Source organism: Rhinopithecus roxellana, chromosome 9 (genome assembly GCF_007565055.1).
Source record: "Rhinopithecus roxellana isolate Shanxi Qingling chromosome 9, ASM756505v1, whole genome shotgun sequence".
Taxonomy (NCBI): Eukaryota; Metazoa; Chordata; class Mammalia; order Primates; family Cercopithecidae; genus Rhinopithecus; species Rhinopithecus roxellana.
The window spans coordinates 102,456,506-102,475,339 of NC_044557.1; the positions used below are offsets into that span (position 1 = coordinate 102,456,506).

The window sequence follows — 18,834 nt, forward strand, 5'->3', positions numbered from 1 at the left end:
GGCACCTGTAGTCCCAGCTACTCGGGAGGCTGAGGCAGGAGAATGGTGTAAACCCGGGAGGCGGAGCTTGCAGTGAACTGAGATCCAGCCATTGCACTCCAGCCTGGGCAACGACAGAGCGAGACTCCGTCTCAAAAAAATAAAATAAAATAAAATAAACATAAAATAAAAAATAAATGTTTATGGAATGAATGAACTACTCAATCTAGAAATTCCTCAAGGACAAGCACCAAGTTCTTCTAGCTTTATTCCCAGCATCTAGAGGAGTGTGTGGCATGTAGGAAGCCTCTGCTCATGTTGACTGGAAGAAATGCATACCTGCTATCTACCAGGCACTATGCTTGGAGCCCAGGTCTGAGACAGAGAGAAGAAATAATGCTTCATTTCCCCGAGACATTGACAGTTTGGTGAGGTGAAAATAATACATGCACATAATTAAAATGCATGAAGCACTGTGGTACTAGACAGGAGCAAAGCTGGTTACCCGAAGAGTATGACATTTGAGCTGAATTTTAAAATGTGAATAGAATTCATCAGAGAGTAAGAAGACAGAGGGAACAGTTACATGTGAATATACATAATCATTCGAGGATTCAAAATTGTCAGAGCATAGATACATGGGAACAAACTAAAGAGGGATAAGGCTGGGATGCTAGGTTGGGGCCAGACATTAAACAGCCCAATATATCATGCAAAAGGGATTTAGACTTTATCCTACGAATGATTGAGAGAATCCAATGATTTTTTTGAATAATGATCTAATCAGGCTTGTGTTTTAGAAAGATCATGCTGGTTGTGATATGGAAGATGGATTAGAGGAAGACTTTTGCAATACTCTAGAACAGAGATGCTAAGAAACTCAGTTTAGGCAGTGACTCTGAAGATGAAGAAGTGGAGTTCGTTCCAGAGTCACTAAGAGGCAGAATCTACAGGACCTAGTATTCAAATGGCTACTTAAGGTGAGAGATAAAGAGCCAATGTTGAAGCTTAGCCTTCTTGTTTGAGCAGTCAGTCTAGCTGGTGGTGCCAATGCAGGATGTTGAACAAGTTGAGATAAGGTGATGGGCTTAGTAGGATACACAGAGTTTGGGGTGATATAAGCATGGAGATGCCCACTAGGAGGCTGGGAATGCAGGTCTAGAGATGAGGAGGGAGACCTAGGCCACTAAAAAAGATATTGAAATAATCAGGCCAAGGGCTGTCAGACAATGTGAAGACAGAACTCTGCAGAAAACATGGAGCAGAGAGAAGCTGCAGAGATAGTACTTCAGCCAGAGGTGCTGAGAAAAGCCAGCATAGGAAGAAGGTCTTATTGATGGTGGGAATCTAGCCTCCCTGAAATGTTCCAGAGGACAGAAAAGCAGCATTCTGGGAAGAAGGATGGATGAGGAGTTAGGAGACCTGGGTTTTAGTTTTTGGACTACAGTTAACTAGCTGTGATCTTTAGAAAAAATCATTTAATCTCTCTGAACCCCACTCATACTTTAAAATGACCCTGAGAAGTCAAGCACTGAATAATTTTTCTTTGCAGAATTATCCTGGCCTCACATGAAATATCCCCTGGTGCCCTTGCTGGAACTGACATTTCCAATTGAGATAATCCAGGGCCTGACTTGGCCTGGCAATTCTAGTCACCAGTCATTAAAGAAGAACTGGGCAACTATTAGGCACCCAGTACATACAGTTTCCCAGGACACAGAGGGGTATCAACACCTGACCTGTTCTCAAGAAGCGCTTACACATTTTAACACAATTCTCAATAGGAAGAACCTGAAGTCAAGGAGCACAGTTATTTCTTTTGATCTCTTGGCTTGTGGGGCAGAGGGCCAAGCGAGTCTACTGCCTTTAACAAAATATGAAGGTCAAGAAAATGAGCTAGAGGGCACCTATTCTCCATCAGAATAGCAAGTAGGACCAGTGGGCTACTGCCTTTAACAAAATATGAAGGCCAAGAAAATGAGCTAGAGGGCACCTATTCTCCATCAGAATAGCAAGTAGGACCAGTGGGCTACTGCCTTTAACAAAATATGAAGGCCAAGAAAATGAGCTAGAGGACACCTATTCTCCATCAGAACAGGAAGTAGGGCCAGTGGGCTTCTAGTTCATCCTTATAAACCTTCAATAAATGTTCATTTCTTTCCAATTTAACAAATGTTCCCTTCTCACTCTTGTCTCTGCATCCCAAAAATGTATGACCTTTAAACCTTATCCTCATTTGGTCTGTGAACTATGCCTCATCCGTGAGGTTTATTTTAAACTCTGTCCACAAAGTATAAATAGATTTTCACATACCAGCTCCTGCCAACACAGCGTAAGTCGCTTCTTATCTAAAGTGGTCTGGTTCAACATCTTGGGCTTTTTTTCTGCTTCAGAGATAAAGGCACTGTAAGAAAAGAATAACAATTTTGAAACCTACTTAGTGAAAATCCATTTATATAATTCCAGAGGTTTGCAAATATCATTTCTGCAATACATTGGAAAGCTTTTGAAGCCATAAAACCAATATTTTTAATTTAGGATTAAGCCACAATGTATTAACTTTTCCAAGAGACAAAATGAGAACTAGAAATGATGCCCAGACCCAACATTAGTTTTGGGGAACAGATTTTTTTCTACTTTCTTTCAGTACAATCCATTGTGATTACTATAAAAATTCATTAAAAACCCCACAAAATGCTGTTTTCCTTCATCTTACAAATTTAACACACACCAAAAGTTTTCTGAAAAGTTGTATATAAAACAAATATTTTAGATTCAATACTTAGATGTGTCCCTACCATTTAAAAACAATAGGAAAGACTGAGTAGTAATATTTTTTGGAGATGAAGTTAAAAATGTGTTCAAAAGGAAAACAGTAAAGATTGTGAATGCAATTCAAGAAGAAAAATGTAAATGGACTAAATGCTTGGGGAAATAAGATATTGTCCTTACTAGTGATAACTTAAATGCAAATTAAAATCAATACCATTTTACCTATACAAATGAATAATATTCAAGGTTGGTGAAGATGTTGGGAGATAGTTACTCTTCTACTTTATTGAAGGTGGGTGTAGATTCTTACAGTGTTTTAGAGGCTACTTGATAGCACCTATCAAAATTTAAATTTGATTCAAAATTAAAGTAAATTATGCTGGACTTCTTACCCTTCAAAAACAACTGAAAGATGTGACAAGATTATGTTTACACAAGCATATGTATTATAGCACTGTTCATGGTAGCAAAATAAGTGGGAACAACTTAAATGTCATTAGGGACTAGTTAAATACATCATGGCACATAAAAGCAATTGAATATTCAGGATATCTATTATGTGCACCTGTAGAAAGATGCCTGTGATATTTTGCTGAATGAAAAGGCAACCTGCTGAGCAAATGTGTGATATCATTTGTGAACAAATGTGGTATTTTATGAGCGTGTACATGAGGATGCATGTTTCCAAATGCACAGAAAAAAGTCCAGGAGGACAAATCAAACTCTTCTCACTGGAGAGTAGGATTGGAGAGAAAATTGAGAAGAACTTTCATACTTGATATATTTGTTTTTTTTTAAATGATGAGCATGATCATTTCAATGATGAGCACTTCTGATGAAAAAAATCAATTGTAAAGGAAACAAAAAGGAAGATCTAAGATGCCCACACCAGACTCTACCCACTGGCAGTTGGAAGTCTCACCAGAAATCCTCCTCGGATACACTAGTAACACTACCTTTTCTTTAAATTTTTAAAAAGAATAAAAAGGATTATATTTTGAAGAGGGAATCTTGTTGCCCCAATTCCTGCCTTTTCTTGTGGCAGAAGGAATTCCATGTCACTCTCCAGAATGGATCAGTGCAGGTAGACATGATCACTTCTGATCCCTTTCCTTTCCCCATAGGGAGAAATAATTTGTTTCCTCGTTAAAATTGGGGTAAATGACCATTGGCACACGTTTCTGTTCATTCTTCATCTTTCAGACCCAACCTGCCTACTGGCTGTGAACAACCCCCCTTCCTTCACGTGTCACATGGCAAGTGCCCTGTCCCTGTGAGGGGCAAGGGCGAGATGGAGGGAGAAGCCCTGTTGAGCTGCTTGGCCATGAACAGGTTGGGGGAACAGGAAGCTTGACTTGACCTCAGGTCCAAGCTGCTTTCTCAAATCCAGCTTTTCCAATTATAAAACATTTTGATCTCTGTCTTATTCTCATATTTTTTGAGTTGGTTATAAACTTGAAAAAGGGGGAACGATTAACTGTCATCCCAAGTAATCCCCTAACATAGAGAAGTTATTGAGCTATTAATTTGCTCATAGACAGTTTCCAAAAGTATGCATTGTGAAGCTTTTTCAAATGCTTAAAGGGAATTGCAGGTGGCACTAAACAGCTCACAACAGCAGTAGCACTAATGTGTGTGTGTGTGTGTGTGTGTGTGTGTGTGTGTGTATCTTTTATAATGAAAAACAAGAAATAAAAACTATTTATTTGCTTTCTTTTCTTTGTAAAGTAAAAATTATTGAGTAGTTGAGAGATTGGGGAAGCAGAACTTAAAAAGCTGAACACCAGAATTTAGCTACTCCCTGCCTTTTATCAGATGAATCTCCACTCCCTTTCCATTAGTTCCATTATGACAAGTTCTCATAGTTGCTCAAATCTTTTTTTTTTATTGTTGAGTAGCATTATATAATATGTGTAAATTTTATTTTGGGTTTTTTTTTATATATTATACTTTAAGTTCAAGGGTACATGTGCACAAAGTGCAGGTTTGTTACATATGTATACTTGTGCCATGTTGGTGTGCTGCACCCATCAACTCGTCAGCACCCATCAACTCGTCATTTACATGAGGTATAACTCCCAATGCAATCCATCCCCCCTCCCCCCTCCCCTAATAGGCCCCAGTGTGTGATGTTCCCCTTCCCGAGTCCAAGTGAGCTCATTGTTTAGTTCCCACCTATGAGTGAGAACATGCGGTGTTTGGTTTTCTGTTCTTGTGACAGTTTGCTGAGAATGATGGTTTCCAGCTGCCTCCGTGTCCCTACAAAGGACGCAAACTCATCCTATTTTATGGCTGCATAGTATTCTATGGTGAATATGTGCCACATTTTCTTAATCCAGTCTGTCACTGATGGACATTTGTCACTGATGGAAATCTTAACCTAGTTAATTTCAAGGGTTAGTCCAAGTTGTTTCCTTAAAGTGTCAGCAGCCTCTAAGATGGCTCCAGCGAGTCCCACCTCCTTCAATTCATGCTACTGTGTAATCCCCTCCCTTTGAAGGTGGGCTGGGCCTAGTGACTTGCTTCTAACAGAATAGTCAAGAGTGATGGGCTGTCACTTCCAAGACTAGGCATGAGAGACTCTGACTTCTGTCTTGCTGGAATATTCTCTCCGACTCTTTGTGCTTGCTGGCTTGAATGAAGCCAGCTGCTCTGTCATGAGAGGCAGCTCAGAGAGGCTCACATGGCAAGGCAACAGCTAGTGAGAAATTGAAGTCCTCAGCCCAATGGCCCATGAAAAACTGAATTCTGCAAATGACCACGAGTGATCTTGGAAGTTAATCCATCCCAGTGAAGCCTTAATATGACTGCAGCCAGGGAAGAAAAAGGACCCAGCTGAGCCACACCTGGCCCCCTGGCCCACAGAAACAGTGAGATAATAACTATGGTGTTAAGCCACTGAGTTTTGGGGAAATTTGTTTCTCAGTAAAAGATAATTAACTATATAGCCTATTTTTTATCTTTTATTATATCATCTGACCTCTAGAATAAGGGTTACTAATTGGTACTCAATATGTTGTATAAAATTTTCATTAAATTGTGTTGGAACACAGAAAACAATTCCCTAAAATATGGTGCTTCATCACACCGAGTGCTTTGAAAATTGGAAGGCCTCAGAAATAAGCCTCAGAACCAGGGTTTTTCTCTGACCTGTCTTTTCCATGTCTCCCTGTCTCTCTGATCCTCTTTTCCGAAGCACCAGGAGAAGACTCTTTACATTTTCCTATCAGACTAAGAAAGCTTAAAAGTGATTGTCTTAAGACTCCCTCCCTAGAGATCTCATCAAATAACCAGGAAAGATCAACCAACAGAGAAGAGACTGGAATCATCACCTGCCCAGAAAGACTTTGCATCTGTTCTTCTAAGGACAGCTCCAAGACATTACCTGGGGGACTTTGTAAAAAAACTAAGACAACCTGTGTTCCTGTGCAGCTTCATCCCTCACCTTCCCCTGAGGTTGGCCTCCCATCTCCCTGGTCCATTCATTCTTCCTAATGATTTACTGTCCCTCAAAATAAATGTCTACATTCTCCATCTCCCCCATCTCATCTAAAAAAGGATATATAAGCTTCTGTACTGCACTGGGTAATTGAGTAATCACTCTGTGATTCTCCCCTGTGCATGTTAATACATTTGCATACCTTTTCTCCTATTAATCTACTTTTTGTCAGTTGATTTTCAGTGAGCCTTCAGAGAGGGGAGGGAGGGTTTTCCCTCAGCCCCTATAATAGTATATTGAAATATACTATTCAGGCTCACTAAATAGTATCTTTCACTGAAAATAGTTGATTTTCAGAGAGCCTTTAGAGAAGAGATGTTTTCAAAACCTCAGCCCAACAATAGTATTTTATATATTAATAGCTTATTTTTCTAGCCATCTAAGTGTCAAATAGTTGCTGAGTGTCTGCCACATGCACAGCACCATGCTGGTGCACTAACACTACTAGCACTTTTCTTGTTTCCTACAGAGTCTCTGTAGTAAGTCTTCCTTTGCTTTTCGCACCTTTGATTTATGTTTGAGTTGCTTAAGTGTCAAGAAGCAGTAGTTAGTCCACAAGTACCAGTGAAATTACTGAACAAAATTAAGATGGATACAGCACTCTAAAACACCCATTTGAATGCATAGGAAATCGACTACTCTCTCAAGGTAATGAAAAGCTGAGTCCACAGAAGCTCAGCTCTGCCTATGCCGGCTGTCTCTCCCAGTACCTGCTCTGACTGATGAAGTCACTGAGCACTGTTTTCATTTTCTCTTCAGGTGCCTCCTGTGAAATCTTGATCAAATTTCTCACTTCTTCTATACTTTCTTCCTGAAAACAAACCACAGGGGTGGAGAGATGAGGCGGTGGGAATGAGATTGTTAGTAGAGATACTAATTGTAATGTACTAGAAATAGCAGTTAGCTAATTTTTTGTTTTGGAAATGAAGGAAGATTTATCTAGTTTTCTTGTACTTGAATTGGAAAATGCTACTGCATTCTAACTTTGAACCTTTCTTTTAATAAGTGGAATTGGTCCAGATACAAGTCTTCTCCCATACTGTTCAAACTCATTGTTTCTGTTATAGATCCATTCCCTAATGGGTACCATTTATTTAGAATCTACTCTCTGAGGAAACCTAATAATGTGGGAAATAGCTAACAATGTAGAGAAATTAGATATAATTACCCAAAACTTCAAAAGTAATGTTCAAGTCAATTTTTTTACATAGGGATATAATCATATTGAATAATCCCTGAAATTAAATGGTTCCCTGTTCTTCTGATTTACATGAGTTTTGGGCCAGGTAATGGGACAGATTGTACATGGCAATGGCCCTATGCTTGTATACTTAACAATCACACTTTTCCTTTGGGACTAAATTCTAGAATTCTATTTAGTGACCTGGAGGAAAATGGCACCTAAGGGGAAGTATATGTGTTACTACTCCTTTGCTAGAATTTATGAAACTGTATTCTCTACCATATCCCAACTTCTGGTGCCTGGGGACATATGTTCCCCCTCTTTACACCTTCACTATAAGAATAGGAAACATTGTGGCATAGTTAAGGACTTGGGCTCCGGAGTCAGATTGCCTTGGTTCAAATCCAGGCTCTATCACTTACAAGTGAATTAATCCATTTATGCCCAATTTCCTTATCTGTGGAATGGAATAATAACAGAACGCACCTACAACACTATAGAGGGTGTGAATATCTTCAAACAGCGCTGGTAGTTAGTAAACATTCAGTCATGTCTCTCATGGTAGTTAGCCATGATATGCCAAGCACGGCAGGGATGCCAACATTGATAAAGGAATTAGAAATGAATGTCACTATGGCCTCTAGGAAAAAAATTCTGATTTGCTTTGTCAAGACTCTTGGAGATAAATGTCAAGACTCTTGGAGATAAATGATCTGTTCTGTCTGAAGGAGAAGTAAGACCATCCTAACCAAGACAGTCTGTGACTTCCATGTGCTGTGACCCCAGACTAGGTCTCCTGACCACTCTCAGAGTTTATCTCCATGATGCCTGGAATCCCCATGTTCAGAGACAATACTTTGTTTTACAAATTTGGAGACAAAGATTATAAAGCAAATGGGACAGAGAACTTTGTTCTTGACTTAGCATAGGTTTTAGTGGAACAGGAGGGTCAAGACAAGGATGATCTGGTAAGGCATATGGGACAGAGTAGTGGGAGCATGGGAGTAGGAGAGAAGAATTTATAAAGGGGAGGAGCAAGATATCAGAGAAACAGCGGTCCCAGCTTTCCCTCCTGGGGCTTAGGGGGGAAAACCTAGCATTGATTGGATATTGATTGGCACTGTTTACAGCATAAAATACTTTCAAACATTCAATTCCATGAATAATTATTTAGCCCCTATCAGGTGCCAGGCATTAAGCTAAATGCCATAGAAACAGTGGCAAATAGTTATTGAACAAAGAAACACACAAATATATTGTAAAGTATGATAAGCGGTCCAAAGGAAAAGAACAGGGTGTTGGGCAGGCACAATGGCTCATGCCTAACACCCCAGCAATTTGGGAGGCCGAGGCAGGAGGATTGCTTAAACCGAGGAATTCCAGACCAGCCTGGGTAACATAGTGAGATCCTGTCTCAAAACAAAAACAAAAAAAAAAAGAAAAAAAAAATCAGGCATGGTGGCATGCATGCACCTGTAGTTCCAAGTACTTGGGATGCTGAGGTGGGAGGATTGCCTAGGAGTTCCAGGCCATCCTGGGCAACACAGTGAGACTCTATCTCTACAAAATATTTTAAAAATTAGCCAGGGGTGGTAGGACATGCCTGTGGTCCCAGCTACATGGGAGGCTGAGGTAGGAGGATTACTTGAGCCCAGAAGGGCAAGGCTGCAGTGAGCTGTGATTATGCCACTGCATTCCAGCCTGAGTGACAAAGCAAGACCGCCTTCTCAAAAACAAAACAAAACAAGACAAAACAGGGTGTTATGTAAGAAGATAAGGGGTTAGAAGGTGTCACACTCTTCCCTGAGGAAGTTTGAAATTAACCCTGGAATTTGGCTGGGTTACAAGAAGATTGGAGAAGGGAAAATTAACAGAGGAAAAGGCATGGTGGTGGCCGGGAGGCTTAAAGGAATTTGGCTTTTTCAACATATTCAAAGGAGACCAGTGTGGTTGGAACAAAGTAAGGGAGGAAGAACATAGGAAAGATGGGGCTGTAGAGGCAGGCAGGGTCTGATGTTGTAGACAGTTGTCCACCGCGCCAGGGACTTGGGATTTTTTATTAATCGAAGCCAGGATCTATCAATTTTGTGAGAAAGTTGTCAATTCCTGCCCTTTGGAGATTAGAAAAACAGACCATACCTAGATCCTATAACAGCCAGAAGCAGGGCAGGGATTTGAACTTAGGTATTTTGATTCAAGTCCAGGGATTTTACAAAATGTTATCTCATTCCCCTAAATATGCATGGTAGGATCCACATGCCCTCCAAATGCACCATCCCCCATTTATTTGTATTTAAACGGAAGTCAACATCCTCTACTAGGTGGATTTTAAAAATCCCTTCCCCGACCAGCTTCCCAATCCTCTAATCCAACACCTGTCAGAGTCACCTACCAGGAAGTCTGCCATTTTCTCCAGCATGTTGGACCAGTGCAGCCTGAAGGTCTGGTCTCCCCAAGAGCTGACAAAGTAGACACAGGGCTTCTTAGCCTCAAATGGCAAATAGTTGTAATTCCTGTGAAAACAATTAGGTCTGGAAGTTAGCTGGTAATCAGTGTTTTCCAGGCAACCCCAGTCACATGTTAATGTTTTGTATGTTGTGGGCAGGACTCGGGAGGCATAGTAACAAAACTATCAAACTTTTAACACCATCCTTAGTCTATAATTGGGGACCTGTGAGCAATGAACAATGAACAGTTAGATGGCTGCAATGGAGAGGTATTAACAGCCACCATCAGAACTGGAAGAAAGCTTAGAAACGATCACTAGAGGACAGGATTTTTTTAGGCAGGCCTTTTTCAAGAAGGATGGCTTTATTTTTATTTAATTAATTTAATTAAGTAATTAATTTTTAAAAGGCAAGGTCTTGCTCCATCACCCAGGCTGGAGTGCAGGAGGAGGATGATTTTAAATGAGAGAGGGAAAATGGGAAGAAAAGTAACTTTTCCTTTCTGGTCACTATGTGCCAGGCATGTGTGAAAGTCAAGGTAACAGATGTATTCCACAGTGGTTGTACTAGTTTACATTCCCAACAGCAGTGTGGAAGTGTTCCCTTTTCACTGCATCCATGCCAACATCTATTATTTTTTTATTTTTTTAATAATGACCATTCTTGCAGGAGTAAGGTAGTTTTGCGCATTTTGAGCATTTTTGCATTTTGTGTGTTTTGAGCATCGTGGTTTTGATTTGCATTTGTGTATTTAGAGCGCTTGTGCATTTTGAGCATTGTGGTTTTGGTTTGCACTTCCCTGATCATTAGTGATGCTGAGCATTTTTTCATATGTCTGTTGACCATTTGTGTATCTTTTTCTGACAATTGTCTATTCATGTCCTTAGTCCACTTTTTGATGAGACTGGTTTTTTTCTTGCTAATTTGAGTTCCTTGTAGATTCTAGATATTTGTCCTTTGTCACATGTATAGATTGTGAAGATTTTCTCCCACTCTGTGGGTTGTCTGTTTACTCTGCTGACTGTACCTTTTGCTGTGCAAAAGCTCCTTAGTTTAATTAAATCCCACCTATTTATCTTTGTTTTTGTTGCATTTGTTTTTGGGTTCTTGGTCATGATATCTTTGCCTAAGCCAACGTCTAGAAGGGTTTTTCTGATGTTATCTTCTAGAATTTTTATAGTTTCAGGTCTTAAAGAACTAAAAGCAAAACTACCATTTGATTCAGTAATACCACTACTGGGTATCTACCCAGAGGAAAATAAGTTATTATACAAAAAAGATACGTACATGCATGTTTATAGCAGCACAATTCCAACTGCAAAAATGTGGAACCAGCCCAACTGTCCATTAATCAACAAGTGGATAAAGAAACTGTGGTGTGTGTGCATATATATGACAGAATACTACTCAGCCATAAAAAAGGAATGAATTAATGGCATTTGCAGCAATCTGAATGTGATTGGAAACTATTATTCTAAGTGAAGTAACTCAGGAATGGAAAACCAAACATTGTATGCTCTCACTCATAAGTGGGAGCTAAGCTATGAGCTATGAGGATGCAAAGGCATAAGAAGGATACAATGGACTTTGGGGACTTGGAGGGGAAAGGGTGGGAGGAGAGTGAGGGATAAAAGACTACAAATTGGGTTCAGCGTATACTGCTCAGGTGATGGGTACACCAAAATCTCACAAACCACTACTAAAGAATTTACTCATGTAACCAAATACCACCTGTTCCCCCAAAACCTATGGAAAAAAAAAAAAACAATTAAAAAAAAAAGAAAACAGATATAAATGCATTATGTAAGCTGAAATTGCTAGAGAAATGTAAAAAGATAATCATACTATCAATGAGGGTAAAGGCTTGTGTCCCAAACTAAACTTTAGCATTTCATGGCTTGCCCGTCTAATCACCTTTCCCTCCATCCACTTTTCCTTCCATCCTTCTTTTCTTCCACCCATCCGTCTGCTATTTTGTGTTGCCAGGAACTAATGCCAATAATGTAGGTTACTTGCTTGGCTAAGAGGGACAAGAGGGATAGCAAAGTAGCTAAAAGGGGAAGCTGTGGAGCCAGAAGGAATATTTGAAGAGGGCAGCTGGAAATGTGAGCATGCCAGTAAGAGGCAGTTAACAGCGTGAGAGAGATGACAGAAAAGCAGCAGCTAATTTATATGTTTTAATTCCAAGAAGGAAGGGGATGGGTGTGGAGGTAGCTAAGTGGGGAGAAATATGGCAAAAAGTTGAAGAAGCTCCCTGCCTAATGACAGCTATTTTTTGTTGACCAGGTTTTCCCCCAAACCCAGTGTAATTTTTTCCCAAACACCTGGGACTGTGTGAAGAGAACTGTGGAAGGCTAAAGTCCATGGGATGGGTTTGACAGGATGACACATGGAGGAAGAAGCCTCTAGAAAGTAGGACGGGTGGCAGGGGGGAGAGAGACAGGGAGAGAGAGAGAAAGAGAGAGAGAGAGAGAGGGAGGGAGGGAGGGAGGGGGAGAGAGAGAGAGAGAGAGAGAGAAAGAGAGAGAGAGAGAGAGAGAGAGAGAGAGAGAGAGAGAGAGAGAGAGAGAGAGAGAGAGAGAGACCGAGTGACCTTTGTTTCCATTCCAAAAAACTAAAGAGAACTTCAGCCTGAAAGAATAGATGATTGCTCTTTTTAGCTCTGCCACACAAATTTCGTCTGAAGGAGACAATAAAAATTAGTGAAGGTGTCCCATGGTCTGTTCTGCAGAAAACAGACCGGCAGGTGTTTACTCAGAAGAGAAGCCACGTAAGTTTTTGGAAGAAACTGGGTTTGTTATTACAGCAGGAGAACAAAAACACATTTAGAAACCAAACTGCTCTATTTTCTCTCTTTAAAAATCATTGCACTAAGAATCCTGCAGATAAATAAATTCCCACCCCAAATGTTACTTTGTCTCAAGGTTTCTTTGGTTTGGGTCATTTTGTGCTAATGATGTTCCACAAGGCCGTTGTCTCTTTGGTTCTCAGGACCTTCTAGTCTTAGTATGTCTACACGGACAAGGATGCTGTGGCTTCTTAGGCAAACTGCACGGCAGCTGGAGTGCAGCAGATGGGAAGGTGCTGTGCTGCTTGTGGAAAGAGGAGACTGCCAGTCTAAATGGCTGTGCTGATACAGGACCAGCCTTGTGACTTTGGGTCATCACATGATGACCTGCCATTGGATATCTTATTCTCCAGTCCCATTCCGGAGCTCCAGCCTAGTAAATAAGATGCATGTGAATGCATGTGCTTTGCAAAACTGGAAAGCCTAGAACAAATCCAAAGTGACATTTTAATGAGGGCAGCAAATAAATTGTGTGTGTTCATATATATGTGCACATGCATGCATATATGTGTACACATGTATAGGGGTCTTTTATAGACATAGACTTTTCCAACGCAGCTGCTGCCTCCCTGGCTTGCCACTGTATAGACAGAGCCTCAACATGGTGACTGAAGAGTGTACAGAAAGCCCAACTGTACCAAAAAAAAAAAATCAGCATGACTTATTTTGGTTTCCTTGAGCCAGCAGGGCAACACTAATATGAGGTGCATCCAAGGATGCTTTGAAACCTCTCATCTCCTCCTAAACCCTTCCCTTGCCATCCTCCCCTGAAATCCCCACCAACAGTCAACAATGGCTAATCCATTAAGGCAGAGAATGTCTTCACTGCCTGGCCTCAGTGCAAAGATGCAAAGTACCTCTGAGTAGTCTCAGAACAGTCCCCCAGAACTGCAGAGCCAGCTGTTCACTCACTGATGGTCTCAGTTTTGAGAATAAAGTTAAAAGACAGAGGAATTTGGGGTTCTCTGTGGTGTTGTAAAGAACGACAGATAAACAGGTATGGCTTTCAGGGACCCAAAAAAATGCCCCAAAGAAGGTGCTTCATGGAAGGCCCATGGAAGGACAGGGTTTAGAAAATTCAGGAAATGCTCAAAAACAAGAGGACAAACAGCTAAGACTATTTCAATGGACTCCATTCTGCTTTGTCCTAAATGCTTTCCCTTAATCCCTTAAGCACATTCTCATCCTTTAGGATGTTACTCTTTCTGTGCCTTTTCCCAACTCCTTATCTCCTCCCCAGTGGGATTACTCACCTGACTCTGTTCCCATAGTACTCTGTACCCAATCCAGTTATAGTAATTCCTGAACTTATTCAAAAACACTTATGAGCACCTACTGCCATCCGCTGGTCACAGAGATGAACAGATATGCGTGTGAATAAGGCATAGTCCCTGGCCTCAACATGCTCCCAATTTAACAGAGGAGAGAGACAGGTAAAAACGTCTTCAATCGGTGCTTGGGGACGTGAGGACAGAAATCCAAATCAGACTGGGGATTCCAGGAAGGGAATTGGGCTTTGTCTCAAACCCAGCAGTTCTGAGGAGGGGGATTATTGCCAGGCATAAGGAAGAGTGTGTTCAAAGATCCAGAAGCAGCACACAGCAGGACATATTGGGAACCTGCCAGGGGCACTGCAGTTTGGAATGGAAGAAAGAGTTTGTGGAGTGGACAAAAATGAAGGTGGAGAAGTAGACTAGGATCAAATCCATAAGCTACGGCCTCTGGAATTAATCCTGAAAGCCACAGGTCATCAATGAGTGAGGTGAATCAGGGGAGTAAATGGTTCTCATAGTTTAGCGAAGGTCTTGAATAAGATCCAAGTCAGGTAGGAGGTGTTGTTGCTGTTGTTTTCTAATAATTCAGGCTGAAGGTGCCAATGGCCAGAATTTTTAAATGGCAATAGATTTGAGAAATACTTAAGAACTGTATTGACTGACTTCATCACTGAGCAGATGCAGGTAGGAATGAAAAGAGATCGGTTGACTTTTTTTTTTTTTTTTGAGATGGAGTCTTCCACTGTCACCCAGGTTGGAGTGCAGTGGTGCGATCTCCGCTCACTGCAACCTCCGCCTCCCGGGTTCAAGCGATTCTCCTGCCTCAGCCTCCTGAGTAGCTGGGATTACAGGTAACCGCCACCACGCCCTGCTAATTTTTTGTATTTTTAGTAGAGACGGGGTTTCACTATGTTGGCCAGGCTGGTCTTGAACTCCTGACCTCGCAATCCACCCACCTCGGCATGAGCCACCTCACCCAACCAACAGTTGACAATTTTCTTGCCTGTGGCTTGGAGGACTCAGAAGGGTGAGCTCGGTCTATGAGACAGGAAAAATAGGGAAAGAAGAAAAGTTGTCTGCGAAGACAACGGGCCTGGTGAGTCATCTGGGACATCCAAGCAGAAGTGCTTAGATCTGCTGCTCAGGAAAGAAGGCTGTTTAGGAAAATAGATTTGGGAGTCCCTGTTATCCTGAGAGTGGTCATGGTTCAGTCCCCAGAGAGTGTCTAGATTGAAAAGAGCAGAGGGACTGAGGAGCATAGAGATGTAGCCTTGCTGGGGCCATGCAACATCTTCATTCTCTTTGCATGCAAAATGTGGGAAGAAACATGCTATTATGAGAATCCAATAAGATCATACATATTTCAAGATATGGCAATAAAAGACTCTTACTACACTATCCCTTCTCATTTGATCGGTGCTTGACACCACTTTCTTTTTAAAAATTCTCTAATTTTACTTCTACTTGCAGGTTGAAAATTTGCATGGATTAAAGGAGATCAGTGAGAGTACATGTAAGTGCCCCCAGCTGTTTTCTGAAATTATCTTTTCTGGTGCCTGACAACTGGTTTTTTTGAGTCTTTCAGTTTGCAAATGACTGTGTCAAAAATAAGATAAGAAATGATGTATTCAATAATCCCATCAAATTGCATTTACATAGTAGCACAGAACTCAGATGAATATAATAAGAGGGTTTGGATTTAAATTGTAAGTTCTGACCTTCCTACCTTATTTTGCTTCGGTTACAGAATAAAGTGTGCTTCAGATATGATCATCATCATCATCATTGCTCTGCTCTTAAATGCATTACCTAGGTGTTAGTTATCTGAAGGGTCGTCACGTTGCTAAAGATTCAGTTGAGTTGTACTTACCATCTTGCTCCAATTTGCACCTTGTTCTCATAGCTGAGATTAAAAAATTATGTTTCTGGCCAGGCATAGTGGCTCATGCCTGTAATCCCAGCACTTCGGGAGGCCGAGGCGGGGGGATCATGAGATCAGGAGATCGAGACCATCCTGGTCAACACGGTGAAACCCCATCTCTACTAAAAACACAAAAATTAGCAAGGCATGGTGGTGTGTGCCTGTAGTCCCAGCTATTCAGGAGGCTGAGGCAGGAGAATCACTTGGACCTGGGAGGCAAAGGTTGCAGTGAGCTGAGATGCGCCACTGCACTCCAGTCTGGTGACTGAGCAAGACTCCGTCTCAAAAAAAAAAAAAAAATTCTGATTTTAGTGAAGAACTGAAGAAAACAGTCCTAGAAATTGGACAAAATCCCACACTAAAATCCTTGGCTGTTCTCCCAGGCTATGTCTCCCACCTGTTCCCTTCCGTCACCAGTGGCTTCTCTGGGTGAGTGGTGGAGGCCGTAGGAATGGGAACATCATGGGCCACATCCCCTTGTCCTTCATGAAGCAGTGGAAGGAGGTCTTCTTCAGCTGATTCGGCTGACTTCTTACTCCCATGATGGGACCCTCCATCAATCAGGTTTCCAAAATTACCTGCAGAGGCAGTAGCAAGAGAAAAGGGGTCAGGTGTTGGTAACCGGAATCAGTCTGCTTGGCATAAAGGATCCAAGCTCATGTTCTCCCATGGCAATAAGGTAAGCTGTCATTATGAAGGTAGAAAGAGCAATGATCAGACAAACAAGACTGACGATGACGATGAGCTATCATCTCTATCCATCTTATTTTCTCTTTTGTAATAACTACACAAATGACAGATTAGAAAATACGATCAACTAAAAAGAGTCACTAGAAATCACAAAACTGTTATAACCATTTAAACATTATAGTGTATAACCTTGCAAAACTTTTAATAGAGATGTTGGTAAAGAATCATAGATATGTCATTTTGTAACCTGCCTTTTTCACTAAACAAAATATCATGAACACCTTTCCAAACCTGCTTCTTCTCTAAGAGAAGACTTCTCATCTAAATCCCCAAAGACAAAACTATGTTTGAGAGAGAGAGAGAGAGAGAGAAGCAGAGTAGGGAGAGAGGAAGGAAAACATTATTTTTTCCCTACAAATGGGGCAGCTTTTGTGCTACAAATATCTTTGTATAGGAATAGCTATTCCCTGCAGGCATATTGGTGTCATTGATCTTTCCATTTTATAATCTAACGTCAAATGCTTTAAAAGATTTAGATGAACATTTCTCTTTTGGAAGGAGCTGCAAAATTAGCCATATTACAGAGTTGGTTGACTGTTCAAGAAAGGTTCAGGATCAAAAGTCCATAATCACGCAGACCCCTTAACTTGGGAAGCCTTCCTAACTTCTCCTTCTCTGACCCCTGCCTCTCCTCTCCAGGCAGGCCAGGTATCACTATTCTGTCTCCCTGCAGTAGTCACTGGCAGTGCCCCACCTAGATCCTCTTTACCAGGAAGGAGCCCTCAAACCCCAGATACTGAGATCGCTGCTAATAGCTTACAACAGCCACCTTCCATGGAGAATTGCCTTCTACTGATGGAGTCTGCCTCTCCACAGAAGATTATAAGGCCCCCCTTCTTGTGCCTGAAGCCACTCACAGCTTGGTGTGGGGATGTAAAAGCCCAGCCCACTTGCCTCAAAATGGGGCCAAGTCTGTGATGCCACTCGCTTGAGAGCACCTCACAGGATCAGGCCGTGGCTGGTCTCCCTGCCCTCAGAGACCTGCCCTATGCTCCATCACCCACTTCTCCCTAGAGCATGCCACCCAAACCTCACATGTGTAAGAATCTTCCCAAGTTTCATTTCTGGGAACCTAACCTAAACAGGTCCCTAACGTCCCATCATATTCCCTTCATTTCCCTACCATCTTGTTTTCAAATAATTTACTTAGATGTCTGCAAATGTCTTGAGAATGAAAATAGTATCTTGCTAATTTTTGTGTCTCCACTGGTCATGGAACAAACGCAGGGAGGGTCTTGATTCGTATTTAGTGAATCAGTGATCTCAATGTGTTTCTATGTCTATAAGAGTCTTTCTCCCAGTTCATTCCAATACATTCTTTTCTTCCCTTCTCCATTATTCTTACCTTAGGAATAATACTAAAACACCTGAGAGAGGCATAATAATATCCTAGAAAGAGAAGGAGACTTAGAGTTAGCAGGCCTTGTTTGAGTCCTCTTTTTAAAATTCACCAGCTATATAAGCTGAGGTGGTTATTCGACCTCTCTCGATATCCATTATGGCTGAAACCATTGAAATTGTTATAAATCAATCACGAAGGCAGAGCACGAGAGCAGAGAAATAGAATAATTAGATGGGGTTTTTAATAGCACAACAGGGAAGAGAATTGAGACAACTGGGAAGAGTGTGGCTAAAGGGATGAACCATGTAGTCTGAGATGGACAGAGATGAAAGTGAAACAGAAGAAAGGATTGGGTATCTTCATGAGTCAAAGGGAAGATATTATAGTAAGAGACAATGAGAAGAATGGAGGGCAGGGCAGAGAATAGGCTACTGGAGAGAAGGCCAGAGCGGGGGACACTCCCATATGCAGCTCACTACCTCCCTGTGGAACCCAGTCAACTAAGAGAATTTACTGCCTACTGACAAGTTCTTCCTTGGATAGACCCCAAGTCACCCCATTTTTCACATATGTCCATGTGTTCTTAGACCCATCCTAGAGACCCACATCATAAGCCTCCTTCCTCTTCTCTGGTCCTTTGATGCTTAAAGCCAGCTTCCAGGTCTCTCTCAGTCCCCACCCAAACCTGTCTTCTCAGAGCTAACCCTCCTGGGTCCCTCTGCCCTCTACAAAGATACATGTTCCCAAAATGTATCTCCACTTTCTGATCATGCAGACAGGAGATTCTTTGTTAGGTTTCCAGCTGTATGGCTTAAAAGG

General features: G+C 41.4%; 1 protein-coding gene across 1 annotated transcript in view; it reads right to left on the bottom strand.

The window, feature by feature from the left end:
- FER1L6 (fer-1 like family member 6) overlaps nucleotides 1–18,834 on the bottom strand; it is a 175,218-nt gene that overhangs the window by 105,630 nt on the left and 50,754 nt on the right. Inside the window, 4 exon segments of the mRNA XM_030937899.1 lie at nucleotides 2,293–2,383; nucleotides 6,961–7,061; nucleotides 9,826–9,946; nucleotides 16,321–16,501. Of these exon segments, the coding sequence (XP_030793759.1) occupies nucleotides 2,293–2,383; nucleotides 6,961–7,061; nucleotides 9,826–9,946; nucleotides 16,321–16,501 (494 nt within the window).